General features: G+C 39.3%; 1 protein-coding gene and 1 long non-coding RNA gene across 4 annotated transcripts in view; one reads left to right on the top strand and one right to left on the bottom strand.

Annotated features, from left to right (window-relative positions):
* Nucleotides 1-12,402, bottom strand: part of SESN3 (sestrin 3) — a 73,924-nt gene extending 61,522 nt beyond the window's left edge. Inside the window, exon 1 of one of the 2 annotated variants that reach the window (XM_072611302.1) lies at nt 12,272-12,402. In XM_072611302.1, the coding sequence (XP_072467403.1) occupies nt 12,272-12,361 (90 nt within the window). In that variant the 5' untranslated portion in view covers nt 12,362-12,402. Of the gene's footprint in view, nt 1-12,154; nt 12,174-12,271 lie in introns of those variants that run through there. The other variant, XM_072611303.1, reaches the window with a different exon arrangement.
* Nucleotides 12,403-12,862: 460 nt separating this feature from the next.
* LOC140505390 (uncharacterized) lies at nt 12,863-15,001 on the top strand. 2 transcript variants are annotated; one of them, XR_011967484.1, is made up of 2 exons: nt 12,863-13,102; nt 14,463-15,001. It is a non-coding gene; the product is annotated as an uncharacterized lncRNA (long non-coding RNA). The 2 variants fall into 2 exon arrangements; XR_011967483.1 differs by having other exon boundaries at nt 13,015-13,102; nt 14,181-15,001.
* The last annotated feature ends 4,316 nt before the right edge of the window (nt 15,002-19,317 follow it).

Genomic DNA, 19,317 nt, shown 5'->3' with positions numbered 1-19,317 from the left:
AAGATGTTACAACTCCAAGACTAAGTAGCAAATGGGTATATAACATGTTATATATTCCCCAGGGAAGCATCTAATTTCCAAATACATTATCATATTTGCTGGAAGATGGGATTCTTTGTAGATCAGAAGGAATCAGAAATAAGCAGGACAGTGTTAAAGTTCTATGTTGAATTACAAAAGTAAGCTCTATATAACAGAAATTTGTAGTTTTGTGTACAGTCCTCTCCTATTTTATACTGTATATGAACATGCTCATTTTTTTGATGTTTGTTAATTTCAGAATAAAAAATAACAAAATTTAAAAAGTAAAAATGGTTCCTTGCAATCAAAGCACCTAAGGTCAGTCAATAAATCAAGTTTTACTAAGAACTCATGCTACTTTAAGCCCATGAATGCAGAGACAAAAAAGAATCACTACCTTCAAAGGGTTTTACATACTAACAAGAAAGACAACATGTGTCCAAATAGGTACGTAGAATATACGTAGAGATTAAATAGAAAGTAACCTTAAAGGGGAAATTGCTAGCTCCTATGGGAACTGGCAAAAGCTCCCGCAGCAGGTGACGTATGAACAAAATCTTAAAGGAAGCAAAGGCTCCTAACTGGCAAAGGTGAAGAACATGTGAAGTATGGACAGCCACGCAAAGGCATGGAAAGGAGAGATGAGAGTTCTGTGTTCAAGGAACCACAAACATTGCACTATTGCTAGGTGAGAAATTGTGTATGGGCAACAGCTAGGAGAAGCCCACTTCTCACATGGGCTGACCATAAATGTTATAAAGACAGGTTTGGTCTGGGAGTCTCCCAAACAGGGAGATGACCTATCTCCATAGTTCCTCACTGAGATTTTGGGGAACTTACTATGGGGACTCAGAAGTGGCCTCTCCTCATTTTTGCCTCAAGAATCCCTGGCTTTCTTCAAGGATCAGCTCAAGTGTCTCTTTTGACAGGAAGGCTTTCCTAAGCTTTCATTAACTCTCTCTCCTCAATTAAATTATCTTTCACATACACATTTTACATTCTATATCTCCCAATAGAAAGGACACTTCAAAGACCAGGCCCTACTTTTTGTCTTTGTATGCCCAACATTGATACAGGGTCACAAAGGTTGCTTAATCAATGCTAATCAGATTGCTTTAGTTATGTTCTTAAATGCCATACAATCCCAACAATACCCTGAACCAGATTTCCACTTAGGAAGGACAGGGGGAACATATCCTGAGGCAGCTTGGAATCCAGTAGTCCAAACTGCACACAGAAATGATCCATCAGTCAATGCAATGGCTCAGACTCTCAGTGCCAACACAGACCATCCAGGAATCCCAAGAGGAATGCTTCCTGTTACTTGAATTTTGAGGGGATTCTGAATGAGGTGGTATGAGAAATCATCTGAAATACTCTGACGACCATCCAAAGAACCCATAAAATGGGTAACAAAGGGAACCCATTGAAGTCCTTCCTTATATAATCATTATCTCTAGGTATCTCTAAATGGAAGCCTTACCATACAGCTGATCTGATCTTTCATTACACAAGAATAAGTACAGATGTAATAAAGACATAAAACTAGTAACTCTCTCACCTTTATTAATACTTACCAGTTTTCTCAGTCTTTTTAGTTTGTCAATTTTAAATATGCCTTCCAAACAAGTTATTGTTTTAGCTTGGGGCAGCCAAGTGGCACAATGGACAAAGTTCTGGGCCTGAAGTCAGGAAGACTCATCTTCCTCAGTTCAAATATGTCCTCAGACACCTGTGTGACCCTGGGCAAGTCACCCATCCTTGTTTACCTTATTTTTCTCATCTGTGAAATGAGCTGGAGAAGGAAATGGCAAACTATTTCAACATTTTTGCCAAGAAAATCCTAAGGAGGGTCACAAAGAGTCAAAACAACTGACGTGACCAAACAACATTTTAACTTTATTGAACATATATATACATACATCTATTGTCAAGAAAGCACCACACAAACAAAAATATAGTACTTTGCCTCAAGTAGTCCTTTAAAACATTTCAAATGTAACGTGAAACCATTCTTTTACAGTAAAACCTCTATTAACCAGAACCCAAGTAACAGGAATACAGAAATCTTCGATTAGTATTTTACCAGTTTCTAATTCCATTTCTAAGAGAAAAAAGTTGTTTTAAAACTCATCTTATATTAGGAATTTTAAAATAAATAAAATTTTGCAAAGTATGTGTTGGAGTCAATAAATATTCAATCTAATTTAGTATACTTTCTATAAAGAAGATCCCAGACCAACTCCTCCATTCTATTAAATTTTAACCACTACCTTGAGTTAGGGAGACCTAAGTTGAAATACAGCCTCAGACACTTACTAGCTACCTATGTGACCCTGGGTAAGTCACTTAACCTCCATTTACCTAAATGCACTGGAGAAGGAGATGGCAAACCACTCCAGTATTGTGGCCAAGAAAACCCCACAGACAATATGGTCTCATGGGAACATGAAGAGTCTGACAAGACTGAATGACTGAACAACATAAAACTGCATATTTAAGAGTAGATGAGGTGAAAAGAAAGACTGCTAGATTTGGAATCAGATGACCTGAATTCAAATCCCAACTGCACCACTTACTACCCTGTTTGACAAGTTTACCTCTGTAGAACTGTTTCTTCATCTATAAAATAAGGGAGAGAAGTGTATCACTTGTAAGATCCCTTCTAGCTCTGAAACTATGATTTGATGAAAAGACCAATATATTTTTTAAATCACTAAGAATTTTAGCAAAAGACATTTCTGTTTAATATTAATTAACCAAAATATATTTTCTCTGCCTCTTAGTGAGGTTTTACTAGGAAACATCACTTTTACCTGATTTTAAAAAGAAATAAAATACAGTAAAATCCCAAATAATCCAGAATCCTCAGGGAAAGGTTGAGCTATAATCAACATCAAAAGTAGTTTTCTAGATAGCTAAGGGTTAACTTTTTAAATTCCAGTATTTTTAATTTGTAGAAAGCTTTATAAAATTTCTAACTACTTCTCTACCTTTTTAAACAAAATATGTTAAACATAATTTAAACTCTGCTTACTAACACAGGCTACCATTATTTTTTATACTGTGTTATAATGGTAAATGCACATGGGTGCATGAGTCATCAGTTCTTACCTTGTTTTTCTAATATTGCATATGGCAAATGTTCTTTTTCTTCTATCCATACGATCTATTCACCTGACTGCTAAACTGTACTGGCTATTCAAGCTTCCCTACTGATCATATGGGCTAATGAGATACAAATACTATGCACAGAAAACTATCCCCAAATTCCAGAGCACATTCACCTTATCTCTTCAAAAGTTGTAAGATACTTAACGTTTTTGTGCTAAGGAGCCCTTTGACAGCCTGGTAAAACATATGAGCTTTTCTTGGAATTTTTTAAATGTACAAAACATACTAGATTACAAAGGAAACCAATCATACTGAAACAGATATCTAAATATTTTTTAAAAACAAGTTAATGGACTCCAGGTTTTATATGTTTGCTCCTCCAGATCACATAGTTGTCCAAGAGAACAAAGAATGGATACTAATCTGTCACTTGTTGCTAATTTTCTTCACAGCTAGAGTACCCTAGGATCTGCTGCCCCTGTTACAACTTTAATCACTAACACTCCTCTCTTCATCTTGCCACTTTCCTTGTCTCCTGTGTTTCTTTTTGCTCTCCAATGAAAAGGCTGGCTTGTTTATAGTCTTCCTAACTCAATTCTGCACCATAATTCAACCAGAATACTAAAGGTATAATCGTCCAGTCTTCTATTCAACTCTTTTTGGCTGTGTCCATTTGTTGCTAGGTACTTAGGAATTACTTCTTCTCTGCCCCAAAAAGTTTTCTTCCTCCAATTATTTCTAAGATCCAGAGTTGTTCTTCAGGACTGGTTTCTGGACAGCTAGTGCTCTTCTGTGTTAAAATAAAAGTTGAACTGAAATGCAAAAAAGTTTTGAACACATTACATAATGTGTTAACCCTATCGTGTTTGGTAAAAACCTCAATACCATTTGCTTCTGTAGCTTTATTAAACACTGCCAAATGAATTTAAATGTAAATGATAAGCTGGAGCACCTCCAGCAGCAGCAAGCTTGTGTGTTCCAGTGATAACTCCGTAATGTCAAAGTTCTACAGGAAGCAGCCAGCATTCTGTGTGAAACTCTGTGGAGGATCCATGGATGGACACTGACAAACATCATACATGGCAGGTGTAAAAGTGAAGGTTTGAACCAATGGAGGAAGATCTCCAACTAATAAAATTTGGCAATATCCAAAAAATTAATATAAACGCCAGCCTGAAATAAGGAGAATTCATTACATTCCTGGCCTTACTGCTGGCTTCCAAACTTCAAGCCCATATCTCTGCTGCTATCTCATGCTCTAACTTTGCTCAGTCCCTAGGACTTTTTTGCCCTGAAACATTCAACTTTCTCTGTGGCTTTTTCAACCTGAATATCCCTCTGTGAAGCTTGCCCCAGGTCCCATTGCTAAGTTTCTCCTTAAGTCTCCATTTTGTGGAGGGACCTGGATCAACTTTCATTCCCTTCTCAGCCCCTTTCCTGACTTCCAGATTTCAAAAGTTGCCCTTCCCAAGAATCTTCACCCTGCCTACTCTTTTCAGCTTTTTTCTTGTGCTATCTTCCTCCACTAGAGTACAAGTTCCTTGAGAGGAGGAGAGACTGTCTTTCTTTTTTTCTTGTATCTACTGTATCAAGCATGGGGCCTGGTACACAGTAAACATTTAATAAATGCTTGTCTCATTCCTTCTTTTCTTCCTCCTTTGCTCCTTCACTTCTTTTCTCAGAAACAGAATCCGATAAAAACTGATTGAACTAGAGAAGATAAAACATAAGATGGAAGTAATAAGTGCCTTCAAATATCTGAAGGCATTTTGAAGATAGATCATACTTGTCCAATGTGGCAAAAGAGAATAGAACGAGACCAAGGTTCAAAACTAGGAGGAGGCATTTTTCAGGTCAATGAATAAACAAGGACTCTCCAACAATAAAAGCTATTGAAAAATGGAATGAGTTACCTCCTTCTGGAACTGTGCAGAGACTGGATGGCTATTTATCAGAAACACTGTATCCCACAGTGGATACACATGTAACTGAGCTGGATAAAGTGCTAAATAAATATAAACTGTTATTAAGGCTTCAAAAGGACAATATACACACACATACACACACACATATTCTTGAGTTACATATATGTGTGTGTGTACATTATGTATAATCTTACTTGAATCTAACACTACAGTTGACTCTGTTGCTTCTCTAAAATGGAACGTATTCATAGATGTCCAACCAGGATGGTATCAGGATTCAAAACCACAGTGTCAAAGGAAGGGCTGCAGAAATAAGGGTGTTTGGCCAAGAAGTGAGCAGGCTTATGCCCAGAGGAGCTGTCTTTAGTTATCTGAAGGGTTATTACATAGAAGGAAAATTAGACAAATTTTGTGTGGATTGTTAATTTATTTTTCAGTCAGGCAAAGTGAGGCTCTATGACTAATAAGTGTCATGGGAAGGTTTTATGTCCAGATTATCTCCTGATTCCAAGTTCAATGAAGTCTCCACTGCCTTGGAAGACATCAGGATGACTAAGAAGTTCTATTCTATAACTGATTTCATGATTTCTAACAAAGGCCACAGACTTTCTAGCTGCTCAATGTAACTGCAATATGAGAAACAAAAATATGACTATTAATAAATTAAAAATCCCTATTTCTACCTTCAAACAATGACTTAAAGCATCATTGACTGAAGAAGCCAGAGATGAAATTAAGACTTCATACTAATATTAAAATGTGGGGAAAACAAAGTAAAATTTCCACCTCTAAAATCTCCTTCTTAGTACCCTTTTCGAGTATAAATCACAAAATCTACGCACACTACCCTATAGTGCTGGTTGCTTGATGCTCCACTTAATGATACCTACCATAAAGCATTGTGATGCTCAAGTGAAACAAGGTATAAAAAATTCTTTGCAAATTTAAGCCCATTATATAAATATCAGTTGTTATCAATTTCTCTCTTAATAATGGGATACCTGGAGCTTAACACAAACTCTAGGAAGGGTCTGACTAGCACAGCATACAACAAGACCAGGACCTCCTTTCTCTGGATAATATATTTACACTGAAGCAAATTAAGATTGTATTACTTTCTTAAGCAGTCATACCATGGTTAAAATTCATATTCAACTTACAATTCCTTAAAATCCTTAAGTCTTTTCCACATAAACTTCTAGAAAGTTAGGTCACTTCCACTGTTTCTTGGCAGTGCAAGGTTTTACATTTATCACTATCAAGTTTCATCTTGATTGTTGTCCATGTTTCAATCCACTTATCAAGATATTTAAATCTTGATAGTGTTGTTACTCAATAAATTAGTTATCACTCTAAGCTTTATGTCATCCAAAAATATTAATACAGTATTTATTTACCTTATATGTAGAAATTGTTGATTAAAAATATTATCAAACAGGACACTGCTGAGTTCTGAGGCCTATGGTCCTTGGCTATATACCTTCCTCCAGGCTGAAAACCAACACTTTGTTCAACAAGCTATGGATCTGGCAAACCATGCAGTCTATAATTGTTACATACATCATAAAAGGGTCTGCACCTTAATGAAATAAAAGCTATGTCTATAGCATTCCCTTGATCTTAATATGCTAGAAGAGCCTCTCCCTCTTCTCCCCATCCCATGCCCAACCACCCCCTACACAAAATATTAGCAGGGTTTGACATGGTTTAGGAAGCTGGTACTGACACATGGAACAATGAAAAGATTTCTGGATTTAGTAATAGGATCCAGGTTTGAATTCTGCACTTGTCACTTATTGTATGTGTGACCTTGGGCAAGTCACTTAAACTCTCTAGGCCTTACTTTTCTCATCTGTAAAATAAGGTGGCTGAATTCAATGACTTCTAAGATCCCTTTCAACTATAATCTTATGATCTCCCTTTTCTAAGGTATATCCATCTAATAATCCATTCTGGAAACTCACTGAGATTAACATCAGGCAAAGAAATAATCATTTCCAGAGTCCCCCTTTTCCAATTTTAGAAAACTGAGGTCACATCTGTCTGCTTTCAGCCATTTACTCAGAATATGACTTACCAGATAGACAAAAAGTCATTTAAAGTGAAAAGATGCTCTGTTATTGTCTTCTCATCTATCTGGGATGAAAATAATATGACCCATGAAAAAGGCAAAAGACTTTTAACACTAGGGTTCCTCTCATTTATGAGCTTATGATTAGTTTATCAAATTAATTCACCATCATTTTGGAATGTGCAAAAAGCCTGGCTTGAAGAAGGTGAAGTAGATAGATCATGGAATGTTTATCAAAAGAAATCTTTAATCAAAGGATGGATGCCGCTTGTCAGGGTGGCACAGAGGGGGATTCCTATTTGATCTCTGAGGTGCCTTTCCATGCAAGTGGTTCTGGGACATAGGACAGGTAAATTTTAGTGACATGAAAAGCTAGAAAAATATGGGATTCTGTTCCAGATAAGGTACTTTGTGGATACCCCCAGTGGGTAGTTCAGAAGCTACATGAGGTTGGGTTAGACCATAGGTGTCAAACTTATACAGCTTCCAAATGTTTAATAAAATAAGTAAAGATAAAATACAACATAGATAATGTTGTTTTCTAAGTCCATATGCAGACCACAGGGATCAGTTTCCATTTGAGTGTGACACAACTGAGTTAGACCACAGAGGTCAGATGCTTGGTATATGGAGGAGAAGGGGTAAGTAAATTCAGAGGAAGTTTCCTTGACCAAGTCTTTTAAATTACACAATGCCCTTGGTTACACAATCCTATTCTAGAGCACCTATTCAAGAATCGGGAACCTATGAATATTCTATAGATAGTATATCAATACTGCAATGTTCCCTAAGTGTAGCAGGGGCAAACCACCTATAAAAATTAGCTGGGTAAAAAGAAACTAATTGACTTACCTGCCTGTGACCCAAGGTTTTCCTCAACCCAAGTTCAGCATGCTATCCACTAAACTATACTGTCTCTTTCTATACATCTATAAATATTAACTGAATAAAATATCAGAAAGTCTAAGGAGAGTCACCTGGTCAACTCTGTTTCAGTCAACTTAAAAAGACCTAATAATCACTTGTGGCCTTAGTGTCCCAGTGAACATTAGTATAATGTTTGTGATTTTACTCTTAAACCTGGCACATAATAAGTGCTTTTAAAATACTTGATTGCTTGTTTTCAGAATAAGGGCAAATGAAAAAACATATAATAGAAATAGGGAGGGAGGGAAGCTCCCTATTCTCCCCTTAAAACTTAAGGAGATTTTTGGGAATTACCTTCTATGCTCTGATTTTCTGTTTCAAAACTAAATAATCTCCCATCAACCCCTGGTTTCATTCTTTATTTCTAGCTAGTAGATTCTCCCCCTTTCTGTTAAAGTTTTAAAATTTTGTTTCAATACATTTAAAGTTGAAACAATTAAAGTATCTAATAAAAAGTTTGGTTTTTTTTAAGTAGGTAGAACACCAATAGAGAAATGCAAATTCAAAATCAATGTATAAATAGTTCTAGCTGAGAACATAATAGCTTTGTCTCTACTGAACAGCATAATTACGCATATTAGAAAAGCTACAATTACTAAAAGATCCAAGTCTAAAAAGCCAGTTACACTATGAAGAACTTTTTACCCAAAAAAAGGTGTTACTCTTGCCTCTACCATTATTAAGAGAAAATCCTGTATTTTACCAAGTTTGAACATTTCTCCAAAGGAAAAGTGCACTGAGCATAAAAAAAAAAAAAAACTGCTCTGGCAAAATTAAATAAGTTAAGAAGTTTAACTTAAAAAAAAAAACAAAAACCCAAGCTATAAATGTTAATTCATACTCTTGAATTGAGGTACAATCCAAAATAATTCTATTTGGAGATTTAAGGTGGTCACCACATTAATTTTTAAATAGTCTTTTATGACAATTAAAGTTGTAAAAACATATGATTTTTGTGGCTATGAGTACTGCTGAAGGTATGGGGAGACAGATGAGAAATGATTAAGGTTCAGTTTTCATTGGTCAGTAAGTGGTCTCATTCATTTCATCAGAGGCACTGACAACAGAATCCCCCTTAAAAGTGAATGCACCTATTCCATTCATTTTGTTGTGTTCAACTCACAACTCCACTTGTGGTTTTTTTTTTTAAGTAAAAAAATACTGGAGAGGTTTGCCATTCCCTTCCCCAGCTCCTTTTCCAGATGAGCAAACTGAGGCCAACAGGGTTAAGTGACTTGCCCAGGGTCATACAGCTTCTAAGTGTGGAGGCTGCATTTTGAATTCAGGTCTTCCTGATTCCAGGTTCAGTCTCTATCCACTGCGCCCCCTAGCTGTAAGAGATGTTGCATGGACTGATCTTTGGTTACTCCTCTTTGTTTGGCCCACCACTTTGGAATTAGATGAGTCAACTTCAGCTGGCTCTGGTCAGCTAGATTCTATTCCAAAAGAGTGTTTCAAACTTCAAAAAACTAATATAAAAATCCCCACCTTTATCACAACAATATTTAGAACCAATGCAGTTGTATGTGAGGAACAAGAGAGAGGATTATAGCTTTATAGGTTAGCAATTTTCGTTTGGTGATATGTTTTGTTGTTGTTTTTTACCCAAGTCTATTATATACATCTATTTTTGTTGGCCTACTGACTAAAGAATTGTTTATAAGAAAAAACAGAAGCAATCTAAATTTATTCTGTATTTCTGAGAAAGAAATTCAGATTAAGTACAAAATTCTGGTTTTATCCATATGTCTCTGGGGAAAAAGGCAATTATTTAGCTGAAGGCAAATTCTGAATTGTTTGAAGTTACAAAATATAAACTATGCAACCACCACTCCCACAAGGACAACATCCAGAGTTAAAGGTCGATCCATTTTCCCACCTGTAGTGATAATTTTGAGGGAAAAAAATCAGAAGGCATGATTGACATCCCTCCCACAGTCCTTAACTGACCACGACAAATTAAAAATATTTAGGGAGCCACTTAAATATCATTGAAGTGAAGAAAGGAAAAATATAATCACAAATTATTGATAAAAATGGAAAAAGTATTTTTCAAGAAAACACTGAGAAATTGAATTTTACTTAAATTTATTCTTACTAGCAAAAATAATCTTAACTGTTAGAAAACAGCAATCTGCAAAAGTCAATATTTAGACAAAGCTGGCAATCTTACTTTCAGAGCAATCAAGAATGGCAACTCCCCCAAAGCTACAGATGCTGCAGTGTCATGCCACAACTGGCTCAAACAATACCATTTCCACCTAAACTTAGTTTAAGCTACTGCATATACCAACATTATATACCTGAAGTTACTAAAAATAGTAACAAGGGTGCAGATCTGTAAGGAGCTAATATAATTACCTGAAAATGCATAACATTCACTTTTGCTTTAAAAATGCCTTATTTAATCAACAACTAGGAAAGAGATTATGTTAAAAATATAAGATTGCTGTTTTAAAAGCTTAGTAATATTAGATTCTTCCCAAACATGGTTGCTTCAAAAGAAAAATCAAGTGGACGAAAATAGCTTCAGAAATGCCATTAAGATAGATTTTAATTCTTTCCTTATATCAATAGAGCACTCATTTGCAATACTTTTATAACACACATCTTGAGTTTAAGAAATCGTCTCAAATTATTAACTTTTATTTTAATAACGCGACTTACTTTGATAGGAAATAAAATAAAAATAAGCTAAATCTAACAGTCGGATGACATCTGGCCCTGCAGTGAAACAGTTAACATTCAACTGCGCTGATCTGCACTTCTGATCCATTTCTCACAAGCTGCGCTACAATGAGCGGAGCAAGTATCAACTGTAATATGATCCCAGAGTTTATGGAAAAAATAACTGCACATACCAAGCATACACATTTAATAAAATCCTTTTTTTAATGGAAACGTAACCGATAAACACAATTTAAGGCATATTTCACTTTTAGTTTAACTTTAAATCTGCAATTCCTTTGCTTCCCTCACCCCTTCAAATAAAACAAGAACAAAAAAAAAAAAAAGCAAGCAGCCCTACTGCAGGGAAAAGAGGCTTGAAAAACAACTTTGATTGGCACTTGGCCTGACCCACAGAGGAAGAAAAACAGTTTTTGGACAAAGAGCGCAAATATTTGAGCTTGCTTACTTACATGGTTTTTAATATTTACAAGAACAATCCCAGCGCAAAATGCATTTAGAGAAATTGACTAAAAACGGTCCTGCATTGCTCCTACTGGGTCTTTTGGTCCTGATGCATTTGCACAGCTCAGCAATTTTAATTCATTTACACTGGACAAACAGAAGCAGCTCAACTAATGTTTCTACTTAATCAAATGTAGAAATTGGTTGGGAGGAAGAAGTATAAACTGATTATAATATTACCCAGTGGGGTTTTTCAAAGCTGAAGTCTGATTAAAAGCCCTTTCATTCCAAAGGAGCACTTTCCACCCTCCTCCCCACCAAGGGTTCGGTTTTTTTTTTCTTTCCTTCTTTCAAGTAGAAAATAGATTAAGCCAGATACGCTAAACAATACTGGAGCAAACTTTCTATCAATCACTCAAGGAGGGTCCAGGAGGCTGAATCCAGGAAGATCAAGAAAATACTTTTGAAAGAAGTGGGGTTCGATGTAATGGGGGAGGGTAGGCATCTCTACCTCGGTCTCCCGGGGAAATATTGATTAGCATTTTCTCATAGGCATAAAGTTCGAGGAGCTTTTTTCAGCTATTTTAGTCACGGCCAGGCACAGAAGCACAAAACGACAGGGCTGGAAAAGGGGGTTCGGGGGGGTGAGAAGAGATGGATGGTGGTAGTGTGCAAAAGATGGAACCGACCCACAGAAAGAAGCTCACCAGGCTCTTTAAAGAAAACGGACGGGCTTTTTCAGATTTTTTACAGACCGATATGCATATCAACGCAAAACTGCAGAGGGAGGTGGATTAAGTTGCAAAGGCCAACGGAGACAGGTTCCCTCTTCATCAGCCCACCGACACACACACACACACACACACACACACACAAAGAATGGGAATGGGGACAGCACATACATACATACATACATAGACACATACTCGGTGCAGATAAAAAAGCCCCCTCTTCCCCCAGCTACCTAAGAAGTCCCGGGGCAGAGGGCACCCCCGGAGCCTGGGTCCCTTCAAGCCTGTTACAAGGTGGCCGTCCCCCGAGAGGGTGGGGGGACCATGATCGGGGCACCGGGGTCCCGTACCTTCCGCAGCACTTTCCGGCAGTTGGTGCAGAGCAGGTAGTCGGCGGCGGCGGCGGTCGGGGTGCTGCTGCTGCTGCTGCTCCGGTTCATCCTGGCCGAGGGGCACCGGGAGGGAGAGGGCGGGGGCCGGGACCGGAGTATGGGGGAGTGGCGGAGGAGAAGAGACCCGCGAAGCGCTCTGTCACCGCCGCCGCAGGACCCGCCGCCGCACGCCGCACGCCGCCCACCCCCGGCCTCCGACTCCTACTGCCCCCCGGAGGTGGGGGGGAGGGGGGCGGGATCGTTGGGCACCGGACGGGACGGGGACCCGGAGCAGGGAAGGGAGGCAGCGGCTGCAGCCGGTGCCCAGAAAGAGGAGGAGACGACAGCGGCAGCGGCGGCAGCAGCGGCAGCAACGACGGACAACTGCGGCGGCGGCGGCGGCTGCTGCTGCTCCTCACCGGCCCGAGGTTTCGCCCGCCCCCATCCTCCTCCAGCCCCCCACTCTCTCCCCCCTACCAGGCTAAAGACGAACCGCCGCCGCCGCCACCGCCGCTGCTGCTGCTGCTGCTGCCGCCGCCGCCGCCGCTGCCGCCGCCGCCGCCGCCGCAGCAACTCGGAACGGCCCCGCCCCCCTTCTCCCTACCACCTTCGCCACCTCCACTCTCTCCCGGAACCGCCCCCTCCGACCAATCCCAGGGCCCAGGCCACGCCCCCTCGACTCTCGCCCTCAACCAATGACCGCCGCCCGTGACTGGGAGAAGCGCGGACCAATCGCCGGGGCCGAAGTCGCCTTGAATCTCCGGGCAAGTTGAGTTTATCTCTGAGGCCCGAGCTGTAGCGAGATGGCGGGTAAGTGGAAGGCAGTGAGCGCAGCGTGCGTTTCTCAGCCAATAGTAGAGGGAGGGTGTCGTGTATGCAGATTAGCTTCCAGGTAGCCCTGCCCCCTTCTCCGAGGCCAGCTCCGCCCCCTTTTCTTTTCCCCTGCAGACAAGGAGAAGAGGGTGAGATAAATAGCTGGAGGCGAGAGAACTGGAGCGGGGCTGAGATGGAGCTAAATGTTTTCTGAGCTCTTGGGGGGCGGGGCTAAGCCTCTCCTGCCGACGGTTCAGTGGTTAGGGTTTATCTTAGAGCCCAGAGAAAGCAAAGCCGTATACAAGAGACTGCAGCCCCGTCACACCTAGCATCTGAGGATCCCCCAAACTTTATGCATCATTTACCATTAACGTTGTTTTACCAAGAACTAAATGAGGCACGGGGGTGGGGGGGACATTTTCAGTAAACGGTGACCCCTGCAAGCCAAAACCAGCTCTTAGTTAGTCCTTAGACCATCCTTCTTCCATTCCCCTCAATAAGAAGAGGAGAGGGCATTTCTTTGGGGGACAGCGAGGGCCACAAGAGACTAAGAACTCTCCTTTGAGACAAGCTGGGCCAGAACCGTCTAGGCAGGCGCTTTCTAAATTGCCTGTGGAGCCTCTTAGAGTGTGGAGCTGTTAAGGCTCCCTTTCCCAGGGCTTTTAACTAGTGGTGAGTCAGGGTTTTTCTCGTCCATGCCAATGCAAAGAAAAGACAAGATATAATTAGGACGAGGAGTCCGGTGGAAAGTGTTCTCCGCTCAGGGGGGTGGGTCGGGGTCTCTCTAGCGTTGTCAGCCAACCCCCACACCCCGGTTGGACTGGGTGGACGTAATACTCCTCCAGTCCGTGACCTGAGAAATTTGAAATCCAGCGAGAACAAAGACAGTTGTCAGGAACCAGCGCGAATGGATTCCTCCACACGAGTGTGGGGAGATCTGGAGATGATGACTTCGAAACCTAGGGCTTGGGGGTTCTGGAGAGGCTGATTTGCATCCTAGCTACCTGCCCTTCCTGGGCTAGGATGCTCCTACGGCAGTACCTTACGAATGACATCACCTGTTTTCTGCCTCTAGGACAGGAACAGTGTTCTCAGCTTCCTCCGCTTTAAAGAAAGGTCTCCAGCATATCCAGAATTGGAGAGACGCTGCAGCTGACAGAAGCCCTAGGGATGATTTAGATCTACTGTTTCACTTTGCTTGCATTTTTAATGGAGCTACCCCGGTTGGCTTTCCCAGTGTAGTGTTTTGTTGTGATGCAAAATCAGAAAGGTACACTTGGAGGAGCTAGCAAGTTTGCATATCAAAGCTATTAGACGAAAATTTGGGGGTATAACCATCTCTTTCTCCTTTTCCTAGCGGCTGGCTCCACTATGTCCCTTTGTGAAAGATTAACTCACACAGTCAGCTCTACACACCGGACAAAGGGAATGGAAACCTGACCATTTTTTAAAAAATTAATTTCATCAAATGGATGAGGCAAACCCAAAGGTTTGTTTTATTTGGTTTGACTGACTGGCTTAATGAGATTAAAAATAACTACTAAATGCCAACTCACTTGGTACTGTAGACACATCCTGTAATGGGATTTGGAAAAGAGAAAAAATATATTCAACTAGATCAAAGTGTAAAAGCAAGGAAATTCCATAAAGGAAGAAATGGAACATATGTCCTTCAGTGCAGAGAAACAAGGGACACAGTAAGAAAGTCAGCAAGGCAGTTTTCCTAGGAACTGGAGCACATATGTTTCCTCCTTTAGTTCTAAATTTCTTGGGCTGTATCCTGGCTGGCTCCTTCTTCTAATTCTTGTAATTCAGTTTTTGTGTGAATTAGTTTTGTAAAGGAGAGGAGCTCTGAAGATTAAATAAATTTGGTGCATAGGATTGAAAATCTTCAAATGGTATTTTAATTTTTCATTTTTGTTTACTGTTATACTGGAGCCTCCCTATGTTGCTGTTTTTAGCTTTATAGGTGAAACCATTTTCTCAACGAAGTCCTTAACTAAATCCCCCTGGATTGAGTCCAAGGTTATCTAGCCTTACAGAGTTACTCTGTAGCAAATAGAGTTGTAGTAGTATTGTATGGTATTTTAGTGAGAAATCCAGCCTTCCCCAAGTCTTCTTCCACTATACACACGCAGTGGGCTGAGTGTAGGCCTGAGATTCAGATCTATACCCATCAAAAAAAAAAAAAAAAGTAGACTCAAGAGCCCATGAAATCAGTCTTATATAAACCCAGGACAAACTCAGACTGCCCCCATAGCCTCTGTTTGGGGGAGGGGAATAGATTCGAAGTATGGTTTTATCCTTTAATTTAGAATTATGGAACATGGAACTGGAAGGAATCTTAGGGACCTTCAGTGTGGTTTAGTGGAAAGAGGACTACTAACTGGGTGTGTGACATTGGTGAAGACACTTGCCCTCTCTAGGACTTATTTTCTTCATCTGTAAGGGGAAGAGATTGGAGGACTGTGTTCTAGGTCCCTTCTATCTTTAAATCTGTGACCATAGTCCAGTCTCTTTTTATAGGTGAAAGTTCAGAGAAGTTAAATGACTCTAACAAAGTTATGCAGCTAGTGGCATAACTAAAACCCAGGTCTCCTGTCTCCTGACTCCCAATCCAATGTTCCCTCTACTACATCACATTAATTGTACCCCATAATTCATCAATAGTTTATATGCCCACTTTTTCCAGATTCCAAATGAGGTTACTGGATCTGGTAAAGGATATTCCTGTTGCAAAGCCTAATTAAAAGTAAACTTTATTTTCTTGGAACTGGAACTGGCCTTCCTTCCCCCCTCCACCCCAATCCAACTCTAGGACATATGGTCACCATACCCATGACTTCCTTAGACTAAGCCATGCTCCATGTCTGGCAAGCTACCATATGATAATTAAAAAAAAAAAAGTTCCAACCCCAGGAATCAGTGTGTCTTTCACTGCTATGGTCTTGGTATCATGCATTGAAGCACAGCAATGTGCCCATGTTTAAAATCATGGAATTTTTGAGTTTAGAGGTCTTTGGAGATAATCTAGTCTTAGTCTAATGGCAACATTTTACAAATGAAAAAGAGACCCAAAAGAATTATGTGATTTATCCAACAGTTAGTGGCAGAGTACTAGAACTCAGGTCTGACTTCTTACTCCAATGTCCTTAGCATTCTACCACATTTCCTCCCTCAAGGCAATGTGAATGTTCATGGGAGAATGTATATGAGGACTTCAATGTACAAAGCAGACATATTCTTGGACACCGAGGTGATAGGAAAAACAGATAGAAATCTTCATTAATGCTGACAATTGTCAATATTAGTAAAGTTTGAAATTTATAGAGTCATCTGATTTTTTAAATGTGCTAGTTTAAAAGTCCAGTGTCAAGACTGGCAGGTCCCAACAATTCCTTATCATGCTGCTAATGAGCAAAAGTGTCTAATTTCAGAGAGGAACCAAACTCCACTTCATCTGCAGTCTCCTGGTGTGTGACTTTAATTCAAGGGTTTAGCTACTGGCTGTGGAAATCATTCCAAATGCTATTCTTTCCTTTTCACTCCTGGAGTCACCTTCTTACCCTACCCTGCTTTTAGAACCTGGGGAGGGTGAAATATAGACAACTCTCTGTCTACCTTTATCCAGGTTATATAGAAATAATTCAAAAGTTGTACATACAGAAGGCACTGCACAAGTGTCTATTGGATGAAGAATGGATTTGAGATCTTTGTTACTCCTTTCTAAGGAAATTAAAAGCACTGAAACTCTAAACAATCAACTTTAATGTTTAGGATTATAGATTTAGAAGGGGAGAAGAAGTGATTTAGAGGTGGATGGGACCTTAGAGGTTATCTCACCCAATCTCTTTATTTTATAGACAAGGAAACTAAAGCTGGAGAAGTTATATGACTTGTCCAAGATAACAAAAGTATTCTGACCCAGAATTCTGACCTAGGCCTTGGATCCCAGTAGCCATTCTGATAAAAGACTTTAGTGGAAGAATAAAGTTTAATATCTTGGATAAAATGAGGTTTCATAGTATTTGTGGATCTCAGTTGTCCCTGACATGTAATGCAAAAGTTCTCACAGTTCCAATTCAGAGTTCCAACTCATGTTCCTACTCATAGTTAACATTCTACTAAATTTGCTGAGCCCTAGAAAAACCTTCTCAGTTAAATCCAAGAGATATCTAGCTAGTCAGCCTGGAAAACTATAGCATGAAAATGAATGAGCAGCACCTTGAATTAGTCTACCTATAACCATATTTAAATCTACACTTATAAGTATACATGTATATACTTATATGTATATGTGCACATAATTACTTTAGCTAGATACTGAAATAGGCTCAGAATTGAGCAGGGAGATCTTGGGTTGAATGTATTTGGGGAAATCATGTAGTGCTTTCAGTGGCCCTAAATTACTTGCTGTTGGAAAAGCCTATCACTTTGAGATGCATATTCTGTCTGCTGATGCTACATGACTAAACATCATGGAACACTCACAAGAATCATGAATATGTGTAAATCCAAGGTCAACAGAAGATACGTAGAGGGTTGCAGCATATGGCAAAGAACGACTTGCAATGGAGAGATGGTTTCAAAAACACCATTAAGAACATGAGATAAAGCCTTTGTATGGTGGTTAGCCAAAAGGGTTGGAATCTAGAGGATTTGGATCTGATTCCCATCTGTGACCCTATGTATAATAGAGAAAGGGGGAGAACTGTCTTATATTTAAGGCGAGGGATAATCTATTGATTTGACTGTATTATTATATCCAAACAATATTAAAAGAAATAGAGAGAGTTCCTGGTCTGTAGATGGATGCTCCTTGTGGGACTTATTAAAAGGCATGGCCAACAATGGCAAAGATTTAAAAGGTTGTGTTCTGAACCAGTGTGGTTATGAGTTCATGGATTTGTTCAGTAGAATCCAGGCTTCTTGAGGGATGGTCTATTTTTATTTTTATTTTTCTGGCCTCAGTGCTTGGCATATAGTAATCATTCAACAAGTGCTTAGAGAATTGAATTGAGTCTAAATATCTGTCAATTTTGCATAGTAACTAAGTAAGAAATACTTCTGAAATTATGTTTACTTATCTTGGCAAGTGCAAAGTAAAAGGTATATAGTGCTTAAAGGTAGTAAGACAGAAAATATATACTAGCTTTTACCGTTAGTAGCATGGACTGTAATTTGTTTTTAAAAAATAAAAGTCAGCTAAAGGTGAATATAATTCTGTCCTGGAAGCATTATTGAATAGAACAGGCCATTTAAAAGAAAAATCACGCATTTCCCCCTATCTGGAATGCCTCACCTTCTCTTCTCTGCCTATCAAAATCCTACCCATCCTTCATCCTTACCCAGTCAGCTTCCTCACAAAGACTTCCCAGACTACACATACATATAATGATCCCTTCTTCCTCTGAACTAAAATATGTCATAGACCCCTTTGTAACATTTACTACATCATGTTAAACTCATTCTAATATTTAGCTTTTCACACTATTTATGTTTTATCTCTTCAATGAGATTTTAAGCTCCTTGAAGGCAATGATTCTGGGTATATTGAAAGAGCTGCTGGTATATAGTCCCAGCTCTGAGCCTTGCTGTTTGTGTGATCTTGGGCCCTGTTTGATCTCTGTGGACCTCAGTTTCCTCACCTGTTACCTAGGGGGATTGTATAAAATGATCCCTAAGATTTGGCCATTTCATTTAATAAACATTTTCAAGCACCAGGAATCTTTGGTTTCCTTTGACAATTCAACTGCCAGCTTCTGCTTTTCCTGATCTCTTTCCTAACTGTTGGTACTCTTTCTCCTCATCTCCCTGTAGCTATTTAATATATATTTAATTATATATTTAATATATACTTATAAATATAAATTAAAATTACTTATTACCTATATATTATAAATTAAAAATACTTATAAATATATGATATATACTTATAAATATATAAATAATATATTTAATATATACTTCCATCTGTACATGTTGTCTCACTGATAGAATATAATCTCATTGAGGGACCTTCATATCCCACTGCCTAGCACAGTACCTAATACATGTAAGTGCTTAGTACATTCTTGTTGATTGATATCTTGACTGATTGATTGTAAGGCACTATGTGTTAGGGAATGACAGCACAAAACAGTTAATCAACATTCATTTAATTAAGCATTTTACAGTGTATCAGGTACAGAGAGGAGAGATGGAGTGTTGTA

Source organism: Notamacropus eugenii, chromosome 5 (assembly GCF_028372415.1).
Source record: "Notamacropus eugenii isolate mMacEug1 chromosome 5, mMacEug1.pri_v2, whole genome shotgun sequence".
NCBI lineage: Eukaryota > Metazoa > Chordata > Mammalia > Diprotodontia > Macropodidae > Notamacropus > Notamacropus eugenii.
This window is presented reverse-complemented; position numbering and strand designations above follow the sequence as displayed.